Source organism: Glossina fuscipes, unplaced genomic scaffold (genome assembly GCF_014805625.2).
Source record: "Glossina fuscipes isolate IAEA_lab_2018 unplaced genomic scaffold, Yale_Gfus_2 113, whole genome shotgun sequence".
In the NCBI taxonomy this organism is placed as follows: domain Eukaryota; kingdom Metazoa; phylum Arthropoda; class Insecta; order Diptera; family Glossinidae; genus Glossina; species Glossina fuscipes.
The window spans coordinates 21,931-37,942 of record NW_023998456.1 but is presented as its reverse complement, the minus strand read 5'-3'; the positions used below and the strand labels follow the sequence as shown (position 1 = coordinate 37,942).

At 32.9% G+C, this 16,012-nt stretch overlaps 3 protein-coding genes across 4 annotated transcripts; 1 reads left to right on the top strand and 2 right to left on the bottom strand.

The window, feature by feature from the left end:
• Positions 1-594: 594 nt before the first annotated feature.
• LOC119639784 (GILT-like protein 1) lies at positions 595-3,474 on the bottom strand. Its single transcript, XM_038037442.1, has 4 exons — positions 3,295-3,474; positions 1,294-1,428; positions 844-1,203; positions 595-775 (listed from the first exon to the last, which is right to left on the bottom strand). Exons 1-4 carry the CDS (start codon positions 3,349-3,351, stop codon positions 605-607), a joined length of 723 nt encoding a protein of 240 aa, XP_037893370.1. The 5' UTR covers positions 3,352-3,474; the 3' UTR covers positions 595-604.
• Positions 3,475-3,918: 444 nt separating this feature from the next.
• Positions 3,919-4,665, bottom strand: LOC119639786 (dolichol-phosphate mannosyltransferase subunit 3). The gene is made up of 2 exons (XM_038037443.1): positions 4,505-4,665; positions 3,919-4,433 (listed from the first exon to the last, which is right to left on the bottom strand). Exons 1-2 carry the CDS (start codon positions 4,652-4,654, stop codon positions 4,305-4,307), a joined length of 279 nt encoding a protein of 92 aa, XP_037893371.1. The 5' UTR covers positions 4,655-4,665; the 3' UTR covers positions 3,919-4,304.
• A 2,073-nt stretch (positions 4,666-6,738) lies between these two features.
• On the top strand, positions 6,739-8,093 carry LOC119639764. 2 transcript variants are annotated; one of them, XM_038037408.1, is made up of 4 exons: positions 6,739-6,899; positions 7,084-7,615; positions 7,766-7,908; positions 7,976-8,093. In XM_038037408.1, exons 1-3 carry the CDS (start codon positions 6,855-6,857, stop codon positions 7,879-7,881), a joined length of 693 nt encoding a protein of 230 aa, XP_037893336.1. In that variant the 5' UTR covers positions 6,739-6,854; the 3' UTR covers positions 7,882-7,908; positions 7,976-8,093. The 2 variants fall into 2 exon arrangements, with proteins under 2 accessions (XP_037893336.1, XP_037893335.1); XM_038037407.1 differs by having other exon boundaries at positions 7,958-8,093.
• Positions 8,094-16,012: the final 7,919 nt, after the last annotated feature.

Genomic DNA, 16,012 nt, shown 5'->3' with positions numbered 1-16,012 from the left:
ATGACTTCCTCTTTACGCTTCGCTTGTATTTGTAAAATATTACAGAAATTTGTGTAGCTGTGCTTTTGAATAACTAAAAATTGTTGTTCTAATATTTGAAATATCAAATGTGAAATAATGAGAAATGACCTTTGCCGCATGAACTCTACGTAATACCCTAACCCTAACCGTATATTAACAAACGCGTGTTTACAAAGGTGTTTTTGTATGTCATTTTCTTTTCTTTTATTTCTTGCACTTTTCAACATTAAAATCTTCTATAATATGTAAATATATAAAAGAATATGTATGTATGTGTATTTGCACTTTAAAATAAATTTTTACATAAATATTTATAAGCGAAACTATGTTTCATATATATGTTTAGCATTTTCTATATTCTTTACAAGGCTTTTTCTGGACGGATTATAATATATATATATTATTAGATATATAGATGCAGAAACTGCAGAAATTATACGCAATTTAAAGACCATCACTCCAAGAATTCAAAAAAGATTTTTTTTTTTTTTATGTAAGACCAATTAATGTAATAAGGCGAAAGGAAAATTTTGAAAATTTTATACAATTAAAATTTTTCAAAAAGAAAAAAAAAATTCAAAACTTAAGCCAAGATTTGAATTAAATAAATAAATAAAACCAGGAGAGGAGCAACTACTATGCTCACGCCAGAGCTATTCGCTTCACAAACTTTTGGCTGAGGTTGAGGCACGTATTTACACAAAGCACCGAGAAAATCAGTTTGAGCACGCATACTCACTTTAGGATCATATTGCTGCAAGTTAATAAAAAAACAATCACAATTTTGTTACCGAGAGACCACAATGTTGATAATGTTCTTACTTCTTTAAAGACGACAGTTGGTACACTGATTAAGGGATTTTGAAAGGCGTTCGTAGTTTGGCCATGTGCCATTAGTAATCGTTCACCGTCAGTGCTATTAGCGCACTGTTGTATATTCTCCCAAGTGCTGACATGACTTTCTCGAGCACATTTTGCACCAGGATAAACATTATCTGGGAAATTTTTGCCAGCTTTCATCATGCAATGAATAAAATTCAAAATGAGAGATTCACGAGTATACTCTGTTTGATAAGAACTGGCCTGGATGTGTTCTATAGCGCAGGCGTGCACTTTATTTCCATAACATTCATTAGGGCCGTGATGGCAAGTGAATAATATCTCCGATCCTTGAGTTGTATACTAAAATTGTAAAATTACATTTTTATATAAGATACATAAGACATTATATATATATATATATATATATATATACAAGTATCCTTCCCTTACCGTAGATTTGCCAAATGGTACCCATTTAATGTCAACATGATCTCTTAGTTCATTTTTCACTGCCGGGAAAAGTTGTTCGCTTATAAACTTAGCACTATCTGGACACAACGACTCGTAGTAAATGGTTACAGGTACCTTAAGAACAATTAAAATTTATGAAGTATACACGGTAATTGCCAATAGGTATTGATTAATAATCTATATTTTAAAATTGAATAAAATTAAGTAAGAAAATTTGATTCGGTCCTGAAAGAAATCTTTCTAACCATCACCGTTGTCCAAAAAAAGACTCTTCTATACTCTATAATATTGGATTGGCGGGCCTGATTGTTTCTACTTTCGTGTCTTTGTTATACTGTACAAGTAACAAACGACAATGGCCAAAGCGAAGGTGTTCACAGTTTTTGTTGCATTGGCAGGTAAGCTTTGTGGGCGTACCCTGTGACCGCCTTAGGTCATTTTCACAGTGCTTTGCAAATTTACCAGGATAATGTTTATAATAGACATTACGCAAACGGACGGACGAACGTGCTTAAATCGATTCAGAATCTGACGCTGATCACTCCCTTATTCTTGGGTGTTGTGCATAAAAATCTAGTAAATGTAAAAAGGATTCGCTTCAGCTTAGTTGGAGATTGCTACTTGATATATGGCTTGGAATATTTTTATTATTGTTATTGCGATTCTTATGACTAAAAGAGAAGCAATTGCGAACTAGCAACACGGGCTATCGAGTGTAGTTTAGAAAAGAAAAGTAGATCTAGGCAGTAGACATTAGACATAGATAGTACGTTCCTTTACTAATTTCAGGACGTCCTTAGGATTATTTGTACCTAATGCGATGCTTTTAATAAAGAAAAAGTTTAGGCAAATTGAGAAGAATTTTTTAGGAATTGCTGTAGATTTGCTTTCATAATACTCTCTTCAATTGTCTTGGCTTCAAGTAGTACGTACATATATATCAGAACTAGAAAATTAGGTGCGCCTTAAAACAAATTTCATTTATATAAAGAATTTATGTAAATTTCAATAAAGAGTGCTTAGCTGTAATGAGACCGGGCTACTCTAGTATATACCCTGTTGTGTTGTGTATTTGTATTATAAGCGGTTAATATCATTTGATTTTATTAACTATTCATCGTTGTCTTACTCTTCTCAGCTTTAGAGATAAAAACGTTTTATAAATAAAACGAATCTTGTATAAACGGATCAGGCAACTAAACCAGATTTCACCATTAAATGCCCTACATCACCCTACAGTTATTTATATATACTTTTTTGAAAAGGACTTTAAAAAGTGTACCGATCCAAACCATTTTCAATAGTGTTCGTCATCAACCCAAAACACGCCAGTGTACCAAATTTCATTAAAATTTCCGGATGTAGGTTAAACGTAAGCGGGCAGACTTACAGACAATCTTAGATGAAAATGGTCTAGAATCATGTTTTGAATCGATCGGTATAATAAAGGTCCTTTTAAGTTGTTGCAGATTCCCGAAAATACTTATCCTACCTTTGCACCACAAGCGGTGTAATATATAGAAAAACCTATCTTTATTATAAAATGCATTTTTAAGTACACATGATTGGGTTACACCTATTTCATTTATTAATTTTGCCAAAATTATGGATCAATACGCCCCTTTGGCAATACAGTTTTTATAATAACTTTTAGATAACTTTTTAATTTACATAACTGCTTAGTCATATTTAAACCCAGATTTTTCTTCTTTTTTTTCTGTATATATAAAGAACTCTTATGTTGAGATCTTTGGCTGAGATAGTTTTGTTTTCAAATTTTTCGAAGAAAACAAACCGTGAGTGGGCCATTGTTTTTATCTATCGAACCAGATTTTTTTTATTTTTACTTTAATCCATATTTACTTCACATACATTGCAAACATACAAGTATATACTCGCATACAAGTATATTTTCACGTGCACATAGTACATACAATACTTAATTTAAGTCACAAAATTCAAGTTTCTCTTTCAAGTTACCTTTACTGCATTAGCAAGAGCAACGAATGCCATGAAAACTCCAATCAACTTAGTCATATTATTCTTTAGAAAAATATCTATACAAATTAAATAAAATTTCTCCGCGGATTTATATTGTACGATCACAACGTATTCAATTCTAGGCTCAAACTAAATTCTAAGAGCGAGTGGTATTTTATTTAATTGCAATTACAAAACCAAAAACAAACAAACAAGAAAAAATTATCTTCAGCTTAGGCCGAATGTTTTGATGCTTACCATTATCTTATACAAATATATGTACAAGATGTATGTGTAGATATGCATAGTATCATATTTATAAAAACCAGCTTTTTTGCTTAATTTAATACTAATAACAACTATGATAAATAACAAAAGTTATTGCTTCAAAAAAATTTTATATCTTTCTATTATCACAATTGAGGTGCGTGTAACTAACTTTTCAGTTGGCACCGAGAAAAGTGATAAGAAACATGTCGAGCTCAAGATCAGTCTTTTGAAAACAGACGGATACACCGTCGTAGAAGAGTGAATCAGTTTCGCTTTTCACTTTATCTAAGCTTTACAAACATGTGGAAAATCTAATATAAGAACACGTTTGCAATCGCAACCAACGAATTTCTACGCTTTCGTTTAGTTCGTTTATTGTTTAGTTTTCTCAGACCTGTTTTGAGCGTTGCATATATGAGAGCGAACATACCTACCCAGTTTTTTTGATGCAAAATGCATTCGTCATACCTAAGCGAATAAAGCAATCGTACGTATTACATTATACTAACTCCACTTCACATATCGGATAAAAATAAAGCACATATTAAGATATTTTCTTTTACATCGCGTAATAAAAACAAATATGAATACAAAACTTGCGATTGAGTGTTAATTTTAATTGAAATCAATAGACGCAACGTTATGGAAGAGCATATTAGATTGCGTTTTATTGATAGAATCCTCATTTGTTTACTTTTTCTATTTATACAGAAAAGTAGTCATTCCTTTAATACAAATCATCAAAATTTAAAACCTTTAGCAATCAAGTCTTTGCGAGCTTCACGTATTTGTTCTTGCAATTCCTTGGCCGCTTCCGGGCAATCGTTTAAGGTAAATGTACGATAAAGAACAGTACCGGCCGCATATAACTATAATATATAAATAAAAAGTACGCTTGAATAGTTGTCCATTTATATAGTTTTTGGGCTTAACGGCTTACACCAAACATAATAATCAATATGTACGGTAAAAGTTGTAATGGTAATAACCACTTTTCTACACGTAACGTTTTAATGGCCGCAAACAACGCGCCGAAATATGGCACAATGAACAGCATTAAATAAATAAGCCACCGTTCCAAATTGGTCATATTCTTTTCAATTATTTTTCAATTTAAATGCACAAACTCTCCGGATTACACTCTTTTTGAAGTCTCGTTGAAATGTAAGCAAAACTGCTAACTAACATATGTGTGAGAAACAGCTGTTTTCTGTTTTAAAGAAAATCGCTAGAGAGAGTATAACAATATTGTCAGTGCAGAGTTGAAATGTGCTAGAAAAGCAAAAATAATTTTTATTTTTCTTTTATTTTAACTATCGATTCGTTCACACTACTACTACTTGGTGAGATAAGCTTTTTTTCCCCAACCGCTTCTCTACGCACTTTATGTTCATTAAGCTGGGTCAATGTAAATATAATTATGAGCTGTTTAACCCCTTTAGAGTTGTTTGCAGAAATCTAAATAATGTCTGTCACTTAATCTCAATAACGGATTCTTTAAAGTCTATCAAAACAACTTTGCTTAATACGCGCGATTTGTCTATGTCGTATTTAAACCAACTTTTACTCTTAACATCTCATTATGATTTGAAAATGAATCGTTGTTTACTGTATCGGTTGCCAAGCTTTTGCATGTATGCGCTCGCTTAGGGGTTCATTTGCAACTTAGTTCTGTAGTGGCTGTGGGTGTGCGTCTTTGCTAGTTGTGTACATGCTATTTCCCCTTTTTACTTATTTATCCATGACTCATTGTTTAATAATTATTATATATATTTTCTTCTTCTTATATACTTTACACTACTTTTTAATATTAATTAGCATAAGGTTTACTTCTAAGAGTGAATTGAATTCGACTGTTAAACTGTTCTAGTTGCGTTTCATGGGTAAGTAAATAAAATAAATGCAAATAATACCTCCGTTCAACTAGTTTTTTCCATTGACATCATGTTAAAAAAAAAAAATCCGATCCCTTATTTTATGTGATATGAAAAAACAAAGACTGCGATCTTACGCATCCGCTTTACCTAAAATCATTTGTGCGAGAGATAATAAAGCCATGATTGCTTTTAATTTTTCTGTTGTAATAACGTAGAATTAAATATATTTTTCGAAACTTGCAAAATAATGTTAGCTATGTGTGTGTAGGTCTAATCAAGGTGTCATATCTTCACATCTGCAACAGATCGATTGTACATATGCGCAGCATTAAAATTTGTAGGCAAAAAAGTTAAGCAAAGTTAATTTCTAACGTCCTTTCGCAGTCACTGTCACCATTCTTTGTGTAGATATTTTAACTTCTTGCCTTCATATCTATATTAATTCTCATACGCAACTGCAGTTTTTGTTAACATAACTCTTTAGAAAATATGTCCGCGAAATGTTTACTTGCTTACTTAATATTGTACAATATTAGATGGATAGTAAAATAGTTAAGCTTTCTTTCCTACAGCCTGCTACATGGCTTCCTTTTGACAATTTTTGCGTAAAAAGTAGGATAGCCGCACTTCACACGTATTAAGCTATTTAAAGCTGCCTTCCTCACGCGATACTATAAACTATACAGCGATGTGGATTTGTCAAACATCAGCTTTAACCCATCATTCATTCCTATCCAATTACTTTCGCCTATCACACATTCGTTCTCAAATGCTATCAACTGCCATTCTACCATTTCTTTCTTATCCAAGTCTTTATGTGCGCAACTCATCCGTATTAAAGTATTTATATGGACTCAGCTTTTGGTATTGCAATCAATTCAAAGTTACTTTCTACATAGCTCTATGCTTGTCCGTCCGTCTTGAGTTCTTGCATTTAACCTGCACTGATGTGTTTTGTCCCAAGGAGGTACGTTGGTTCGAATGGTATACTTTTTTGACTACTTGCTATTCAACGCCTCATTTCGGAAAGTCATATGAATAACTGTAGGAAGGTGTAGGGTATTTAATTGTGGCTCTGATTGGCAATAGTGCTTTCACAAGTGTTATCTGGAATTCTTCAGGGATGCGAGGATTGTTTTTTGTCTTTCTGTTGATTATTCGATCAACGTTTGCTTATAGAAAGGGATTTTTAATATCTATTTTATGAGATCTTTTATCTGTTCAAGTTTAGCTGCCCTATATAGCGCATTTTGCGTCCATCGCTATAATGAGATGCCAAAATTGTTTATAAAAGTTCAAATTGTCTTTTGCTAACGTTTAGTCGTTTAACGTATTTCATATAAGATAAAAGTTTCCTCACTTTAATAACTGGGTTATATTGTCTTTGTTAAAAGTTCACGCATACAATTCATTATGGATACAATTTTTTCAATGATTATGCTAATGGGTGTAGCTGTCGTAAGTGATTGAAAAAATACACAATACATAAAGAAAAAAAACAAATATTATTTTAAAATACTCAAGTTACTTACTGCATTTTAAAACAAAAATAAAAATATATATATACATGTACATATACAAGAAAGTATGTTAAGTTCAAATGTGCAAATTTTTTTTCAATACTAAAATCTTTGATTTGAAGTTTACAGTTTCGTCAAAGCCTCAAGGTTACCAATTTCTTACGTCCAATGTCAAGAGGCCTGCAAGCACTCAAACAACAAGACGAATCGATGATATTCACAATTCCCCTGTGTTTTCGACTGCATCGCATTATCTGCCCCCACCAGGCCAGATTGGAGAAAGTTTCGATACGCAAGAGCAATATCAGACGCTGGGGAATCAACCGACTATAACAAAGGATATTTATTTACATTTTGCACCAGAATATCCACATGAGCAAAAATTGCATTCAGATTCGACGGTGCCAAGAAAGCATTATCGCATTATATTTATTAAAAGTCCCGTAACCAGTTTAAGCGAAGAGGCTGCGCGCTTCAAAGATGCTGCTAAACAAGAGAAAACAATTATTTATGTGTTGAATCGAAAACATGATCCCGTCGAATTTCAGACGGCCATAGAAGAAGCCGTCAATAAGGAGTTCACTAAACCGGAGGTTTTCTTTATCAAATACAGTACTCCCGAAGAAGCTGAAAGAGCGCAGCATGCCATTCAAGGTTTGTGAGTTGTGTCATTCAAATTTACATAATAAATCTTTGCATTTATTAAAGTAATATATCAACAACAACAACTATATAAATAATATAAACTCTTAAAAATTTTTTTAAAGTCATTAATTTAAAATTATAATTTTCGTCCGTCCTTAGCTGAATACGAGAAACTTGGTGGCAGCACCCGAATTTCTGACGAAATCGTTGCACCCGTTGTTAACGTTTTGGAGGATCAGTCAGTTTCAACAATCACTTCTTCTGATAAATGTTAAGCCTGGCTTGACCAACTCAAGGATGAAGTAAGAGAGAATCATTCTAAATATCTAAAATTTGAACTCAATTTTGTAGAGCTTCATAATCTTTAAGGCTTTGTACCGCCATCTTTGAAACTAATTTTCGGATAGTTGGTCGGATAACTACCTATCTATCTATTCTATCTTTAAATATAAATGTCTTTCATATGCATGTCTTGCTATATAATATTGATGAGAATACAAAAATCGAAACATGAATCCACAACGAGCTTTACATCAACGCGTTTAATAAGGGGTGAGTAAGTGTTATTGAATGGGGAAAGTATAACCAATAAGTTCAAAATTATATTCTTGTAGAGAAATTCTACGTTCCGTGCAATTGAAGGACCAAATGATACCAATAGCTAACCTCAAGGGCAATAGAAAAAAATTATTTGGATGGTTTGTGCGCATGCAACTGTGTTATGGAGCATTCATTCAGACTAGCGAAATATGTTTCCTTTGCAGAGATTTCCTTTTTGGGCATTCAACGCAGTAAAGCACGCCTCACCAAACTAAATGTATATTTACTTTTATATGGACTACGTGCTTAGTATTTATAAAAATAAAAGAATTTTTTTTTTACGCGTGTTTCTAACGTTTAATAATCAAATCAAAATCTGTTTTTCTTTTATTAAAATGTGAACTCCTAATATACTAATAACTAATAACTATGCTATCTTGTCTGCTTACGAGAATCTGCTTGACCCTAAGTGGACGAATTTGGTATTTTGCAAGAAAGAAAGGGATTTTAATAGCCAATATTAACGTTTGTCGGGGTCAGTCTCCGTTGGAGTAGCATTCTTAACGAGAGTGGAAGAGAGGGAAAGAGAGAAAGGGAGAGACTAAGAAGCAGAGATAACTAAGTAATAAGACGCCCCAAAACTTTGTTTAAAGCAAGTAAGAACATTATAGCCAGGCAAGACGGGCCATTAGATACCCAACACCACTTTCGTTTCGCTCGTTTACAATGACAAGGAATTTTAGAAAAAGTTACTACTTAATGAGTTTTTGTGGCCAACCCAAGGAGGAAAATGTTCCTAGTTCTTGTCGCAGCAGGCGTGTGGGCATTGTAGTTGTGTTCTTCTTGAGCTGTAAGCCGTGTCCACATCACTATGTAGTCATTTACGCACAAGTAATTTGATCATCATACCGCAACGGCGTGTAGTGTGATCACATATCTTTATATGTATCCACTTTGAAGTGCGACAGAATTATGCAAATTCAGCATAATTCTAATTATCACAATAACAATAACAACAATTTTAATAGAAACAATAACAATAACAGGAATTTCAACTATCGAAATCAAAATAACAATAACAACAGAAATCAAAGGAATAACAACAAAAGAGAAAACGGCATACAAGCAATAGAAAACCACGGAAACGGATTACACCCGGATTCCTTGACGATGCCCCTGAATTCGGGACAGAACACTTAAACCAGGCATCTACTTAACACCTAAACCAAGCAAACTCCTATATCTTCTTCCTCTCAAAACTATCAAAGTATGTATTACCAGATATTAAAAATGCAACAAAAACAGAATTATTATTTCTATAAGACACTGGAGCAGCGTTTGCAAAGCACACCTTTTGGAACATTATCCAATAAACAACGCAGAATGTATTAATCTAACAGGAATAACCAACGAACGTATAGAAAAATTGGGAACCACACATTTGAATGTAAATTTAGGAAACGGAATCAGTCAACATAAAATGCACCTAGCAGACCGGAATTTCCCGATAAAAACCGATGGAATCGTAGGAAGAGATTTCCTACACAAGTACGCTTGCAATATAAATTTTGAAAATTTCTCTCTTACACACAACGACCAAATTCAGCTCCCCATATACGATGAAATACTTAATAAAAACAACATATTTCTTCCCCCAAGATGCGAACTTATAGTCCCCGTAGATATCGAAATAGACAACGACGCTTTAGTGCTAAATAAAGAAATAGAAAAAGGAATATTTTTAGCCACTAGATAAAGAATTTTTAATTTTAATAATAAAAGAAATCACAATACAACATCTACATATCAACAACAAACCACTCCATACCTACCAAATTATACAAAATACCAATATACACACTTAATATGATGAACAACGATTCCAAAAAATATTACAATCCATAAAATTAGACACCGTCAACAACTCTCAAAAACAAGAACTCATAAAAATTTTCAAAAAATTTCAAACAGTATTCCACCTAGAAAATGGAACATCCACAGCAAATAATTTTTATACACAAAACGTAGAAACGAACGACAATACACCAGTGTACATAAAAAGCTATAAATTACCCCACACACAAACTGACACCATACATACTTAAGTAAAAGAACTATTACAACAAAATATTATAGAACCTTCAGTTAGCCCACTAAAACGGGCGTATGTTACTACGGGTTGCAAAAGGGACATGTTGGAAAATATGTTCCCGGGTCTGAGAGAAGAATTAAACATAAGCAGCTACGTGAATCGCTTTCAAACACTTTTATATTTAGAGGAGATAGTGTTTTGTTAATCTTCGCATGTATGACCGTGAAACGGGCACATTTCATACGTGAAGGCAAATATTTAGCTCTGGTCATGGAAAGTCTTTCCGAACGTCGTCCTTCATTGGTAATTGGAGACAGGGTTGAAGACGAAAACCCTGGGCCGATGGCGAAAATGCCGAACGGAAATATATAGGAGTGATTCACGAAGTGCTCCGCAATCGAATTCATACCCAACTCCGAACAGAAAAGAGCCGTAGCAAATATACTACGAGGAGAAGTTTACAATATGCCATACGTGAGGCGAGGTGGAAGAGAAAATCAATATGAAGCTCAAAAATGATATATATGTTGAAACTATTGATATCAACGATTATTTACAAACATTCACATGAGTCTACAGTAAGGCAGGAAAAAAAATGATAATAAAAAAAATATACAGATTTTTAAGGACATTCTCGAATATTGTTTCCGATGAAGATAGAAAGAAACTCATCAGTATTCAAACACATCTGGAAGATTTAAACAATCACAGGATAATTCACAACAAATGTGGTGAACATTATGAGGGCTGCGTTTGGCCAGACGAGAATTTTATATGTGGATACACAGTACATCTGTATTGTATTGTATTGTCATTGTTGTAAATATAGATGCGCTCTGAAAAATGTTATATTATTATAAAATTATGTGAAGTTCAATTTAATAAATAAAGAGAACATTGAGAACACTTAAAAATACCATTTTAATACCATTTCAAAAGAGGTTAAAAAAATTATTCGATGCGATTAGCAATATCGCATGCAACTAATTTTTCATGCAACAATTTTTTAAAACGAACCTTTATGTGGGGAATGGCCGTAATAGGACCTTGGACCAAAGCACGACTGTGTACCAAAATTTATCGCTTAAAAATTGCGATATACACATCTGCAGAATATATATATATATATATGTGTGCATTTGTACAAATATGTATTGACCTCAACATAATCTGCAGGAACCTACTATTAACCATCCAAGAAAGCGAAATAAAAAGGATTCTTAGCGAAAAAAATGTAGTAACGTGGAATACATCATGATCTACTGTGTCGCACAAAGGTACATAAAACCAAATACAAGATATAAAAATTCAATAAAATAATTCAAGAAGACGAACAGTAAGACACAACACTTTTGGTACTTTTGGTACAAGCCTATAGTAGGTTTTGGTAATGGCGGCATTGAGATATACTCATCTTTTGTTACACTACGCTTGTCCGTTTTGCCTTTTCTCTTCATTCCGTCTTTTCATTTCTTCAAAAGTTTCAAATCACGGAAATTTCAACTAACATGTGCTCTCTCAATCACAAACAAAATTCAAACACTTTTATCTATTGCTGCAGGATATCACATTATTAACTGATCTTCGAATTTTTTTTAATAAGACAAACTTCTCTTATCCTGGGAATAGGAACTTCTTTGTTCATCGTACTTTTTAATAAAATAAAAAAAGTGGTTTACTAATTATCTTTTGTTGCTGAAGCTGCGGCTTTCATTCTAAAATTTGAATTCATTAGTATAAAATTATAATAATGGTGAAGATAAAACTCAAGATAACTGAGCACGAGTATTAAAATAAATTCGAATTGCAAGTTTTTGCTTTTATCATATTTACATCGAAGATATCATTTTATTCAAATTTATTTCTTTTCTTTTTAGTTGATTACATTACATACAATTGCAGGGTATTTTTTTTGTTTGACTGACTTATTTAGTTTATTTTAAAAATTAAATATTTTTAAAATTTTTAAATTTACTAATCTTTACCGGGCGAAATTATGAATTTTGGCATTGCAAGCAGAACTTCCACTTTCACCTAGGTTTGTTAAAAGTCAGCGATAATGGCACTTATCGTGCTCCTAGGACTAAGATGTATATTTTGGTTTTAGTTTTTACTTTTAATTTGATCCCTATTTGCTATATTTCTAATCTTTTTTTTCTTCTAGTAACATCGCCTCTCAAAAGCTGCGCGAGGGTAACTTGTCTCCCTTATTATAATTTCATTCAATGTATTTATAAATTTCAATTTGTTTTAATTTCATTTATTATTTATTTGTTAATAAAATAGTTGTTTTACTTATCTCTAATTGACCTTCCTTTTTTTTTTCATTTCGCTTTCTATCTTCTCTTGTCGTTTTTGAGAATATAATTTAAAAAGGATCGTTGTAAAGAGGATTGCCAGTCTGATAGACACAAGTTTAATGAAGATGGATGATAACTCTTGCAGAACTTTGAATTTTCCTAAAAGTAAATTTGGATACTCTATTACCGAGAAGCTAGAAATGTCATCATGTCATGTTAGTCATCCAGCGATCATTTATCGCAGATAACACAGTTGAAAGATTTGAAGTGGAAAGAACTTTTACCATTTCGTATTTAATACCATCATGACCAGCTGCTGTAGATTTGTTTTTTGATTTAAGAATATGTAAAAGTTCTTCCAATGAAAATGCAGACATGTTTTCCACCTGCAAGTTAAGCGAGAGAATATTGAGAGCATTTGTTGTGGGAACCTGGGCTTTCAACTATTCTGTTATTCTCGTCATTCCAAATTTAGTGTTTACATTTCCTTTTTGTAATGCAATGTCCATTCAAAAATTTCCAAAAAGGTTTCGTGTTACCATTTGTACAGATCTGTTCGATTAGTTGAGCGCGGTAACTTGTCTTGGCTTTTCTAACCTCTTTTTCCATTCCTTTTGGGATAGCTTAAATTCGTCGAAATTGGATATGTTAGGGTATTTAGCTAATTTTTGGTTTTTTAACTAAAATATTGTTTGACTCTATCTTGTTGGACATAGTACTATAGTACTATTCTTCATTGCCGGGAAATCTTTATCGTAATTATTGTCTATTAGATTGAATATAGTGGTAGATAATTTTTCTTTGTATTCTCTAAGAGAGAGAGGGACTTTTTGCTTAAGCTCTTTTAAGAAAATGTTGCTTTTTCCTCACGCCATCCTAAAGAACATTTCTTCGTTGGAAGTTGATACCACAAATACTCTCGCCCATCGCATCGTTTAGCATTTTCGCTAGTAAGCATGTTATAGTTAGTCAAGGCCGACTATTGCATACCCTTCGTCTAGTCCAGTTATTCGTTTCGGTAATACACGAAAAATTACAATTTACAAGAGATAATTAGAAATTAATTTAAATTTGTCGATCGTGTTGTTAAACGTCGCTAAAGTGATTTTATGAACATGAAAATGAAATATGAGGAGCACTGATCTCCTGTTCGCGCGGTAAGTATCTTATATTCGTTTAAACACGAAAATATCTTTATTACATGCAGACATAGTGTATAAGTTCGTACATTCGTTTGCTCTTTCCTTGAGTATTTAATTGTCATTCTTTCAGTTTGTAGAATTCTTTTTCTTGGCATTGTTATTACTCCTGCTATTTTTTTTTTTTTTTTTTTTTTGGAATATGAAGCTTACCGCGTTTCTTTCAGCATGCAAAAAAACTAACGCATAAAATAAGAAAGCAGTTAAACACGATTTAAGTCAAATCTCTCAATACTTATCACTCGATAATATACAATACATGATTGCAAAATAAAGCGAAAGGATCCCTTCATCCTATACAACTCCAATTTGACACCGTATCCTAATATCGTAAATATATCAAATCAAATTTTTATACAAATCGGCGGTAATACTTCGCAGATTGTTCGCCAAACCAAAAAGCCTATTTATATACTTGGGCTTCGTAATTGATTGTTGATAATTATTGGGAAAGATTTGGTCAAGCTGTTCTCTTTTTGTACTCTTGAGTGTCTATAGGAAAACCTCTTCGATTTAGAAAAAGCGGAAGAAAATGATCAGTTTTTTCTAGTTAATGGCGGGATGGATCCAGGAACTAGATGTGCTAATTTTTATCTTAAGCCAGACAGGAATGATAAGAGAAATGTCCAGAGAATAGGTCGCAGCACAGATTTTAACAAACAAACCTATAGTAGACAGACAGAAATTTCTTAATCCGACAATGATCAAGTGTATGTGTATATATATGCAAGTTATAACTATTCCGATACATGTTACTATGCGTTACAAACATTGGCTGTATTTAATACAACCACTAGTGCAGGTATATATTAGATAAAAAGAAAAAAAAATTAAACATTTATAGAAGAAAAACCGCAAGTGTTTCTTAAAATAAATGTGTTCGCGGCACCGCAAATATTATAAAGGAAATTATTACCAAAAGTTCTTACAAATGCACTATGTATAGCATACAAGCACGTTTGCAATTTGACATATATGCACTTACTCAGGTCGCTCCATCCGCTAGTGATGAGCACCAGTAAGAAGCAATAAAATAAGTCAAAGCGCAAAAAAATGTAACCGTAAAAGCATTTCATGCGGTGTGTGTGCAATTATTGTAAATTATGAGTAAAATTGCCCCTGAACTTTACAAGTATGCAAAGTTAATTTGCTCCTTAACAAGTGATAAATAATAAATCGATTGCCAGTTAGGTGGATTTTTGTGTTTCTGTTTATGGGGGGAGGCGGGAACTGTGAAGACTTCATACATACTATCAACCGATTCGATCATGTCTGTGTCAAAACATTTGCGTTAAAGCATTTATGCACAGGCGTCCACTGACTGACTGTTACTGCTACTTGTAAAGCACGGTACGAATCAACAGCGTTAAGCGAAGTACGCTTGTATACATATATATATATATATATGTATCGTTTTAATTGAAAAATGTTTGCCTTTGAATCGAATTGATTTCATTTCGAGTTTTGAATGCAATAAAGTAGAAGTGAGTAACATAAATAATTGTACGCAGAGTACAGGAAAAACCAATTGTCTGGATAAAAGCAACGCAAACATAAATGTAAAAATATGATCTTGTTGCTCTTGCCGATGTAGAGCATGAACATGCAGCAATGCAAATAGTAGGAGATATTGTAATTTTTCTACAAGCATTTGCGCGGACATCTTTCTGGATTTCTATCTAACCGTCAACTGTATGTTATGTAAACAAAAAACTCAACTAATGTCGATCATCTCTAACGCGTATCGAAATGTAACCTTTAATGCAATACACGCTCGGCGTATTGTCTTACTGCACTGTATCATGTATATCTATAGGTTAAATTAAACGTTTGCATCTATTTACACTTATATAAGTTAAGGACCATCCTAATAAAAACAACAAACTTACGAACCACCCTCACAATTACGATAAACAGCCCTAAAGTGTCATATTAAGTTAATGTAAACACTTCTCATATAAAGTTAACGTAAACACTTCTCATTGATATCCAATGGCACCCTATCATAAACATCTCCCACCTATATCTTATTTCACGCTATAATAAACATAAATGCTGACTGTGGATAATTGGTTAAACCGAGGTTTCCTCTTTTATAATTTGTTAAAGAAAGTCAGTCGAGTAAATAAATATATCCTGTAGCGAGACATATATATACGTGCGCACACACGCCAAATTGCGCCCTAATTGCCGGATGCTTTAATCTATGAAACACATTCACAATCAGTGGCAACGTTAACGACTAATCAATTAGATACCTTATTAAGGACTCACT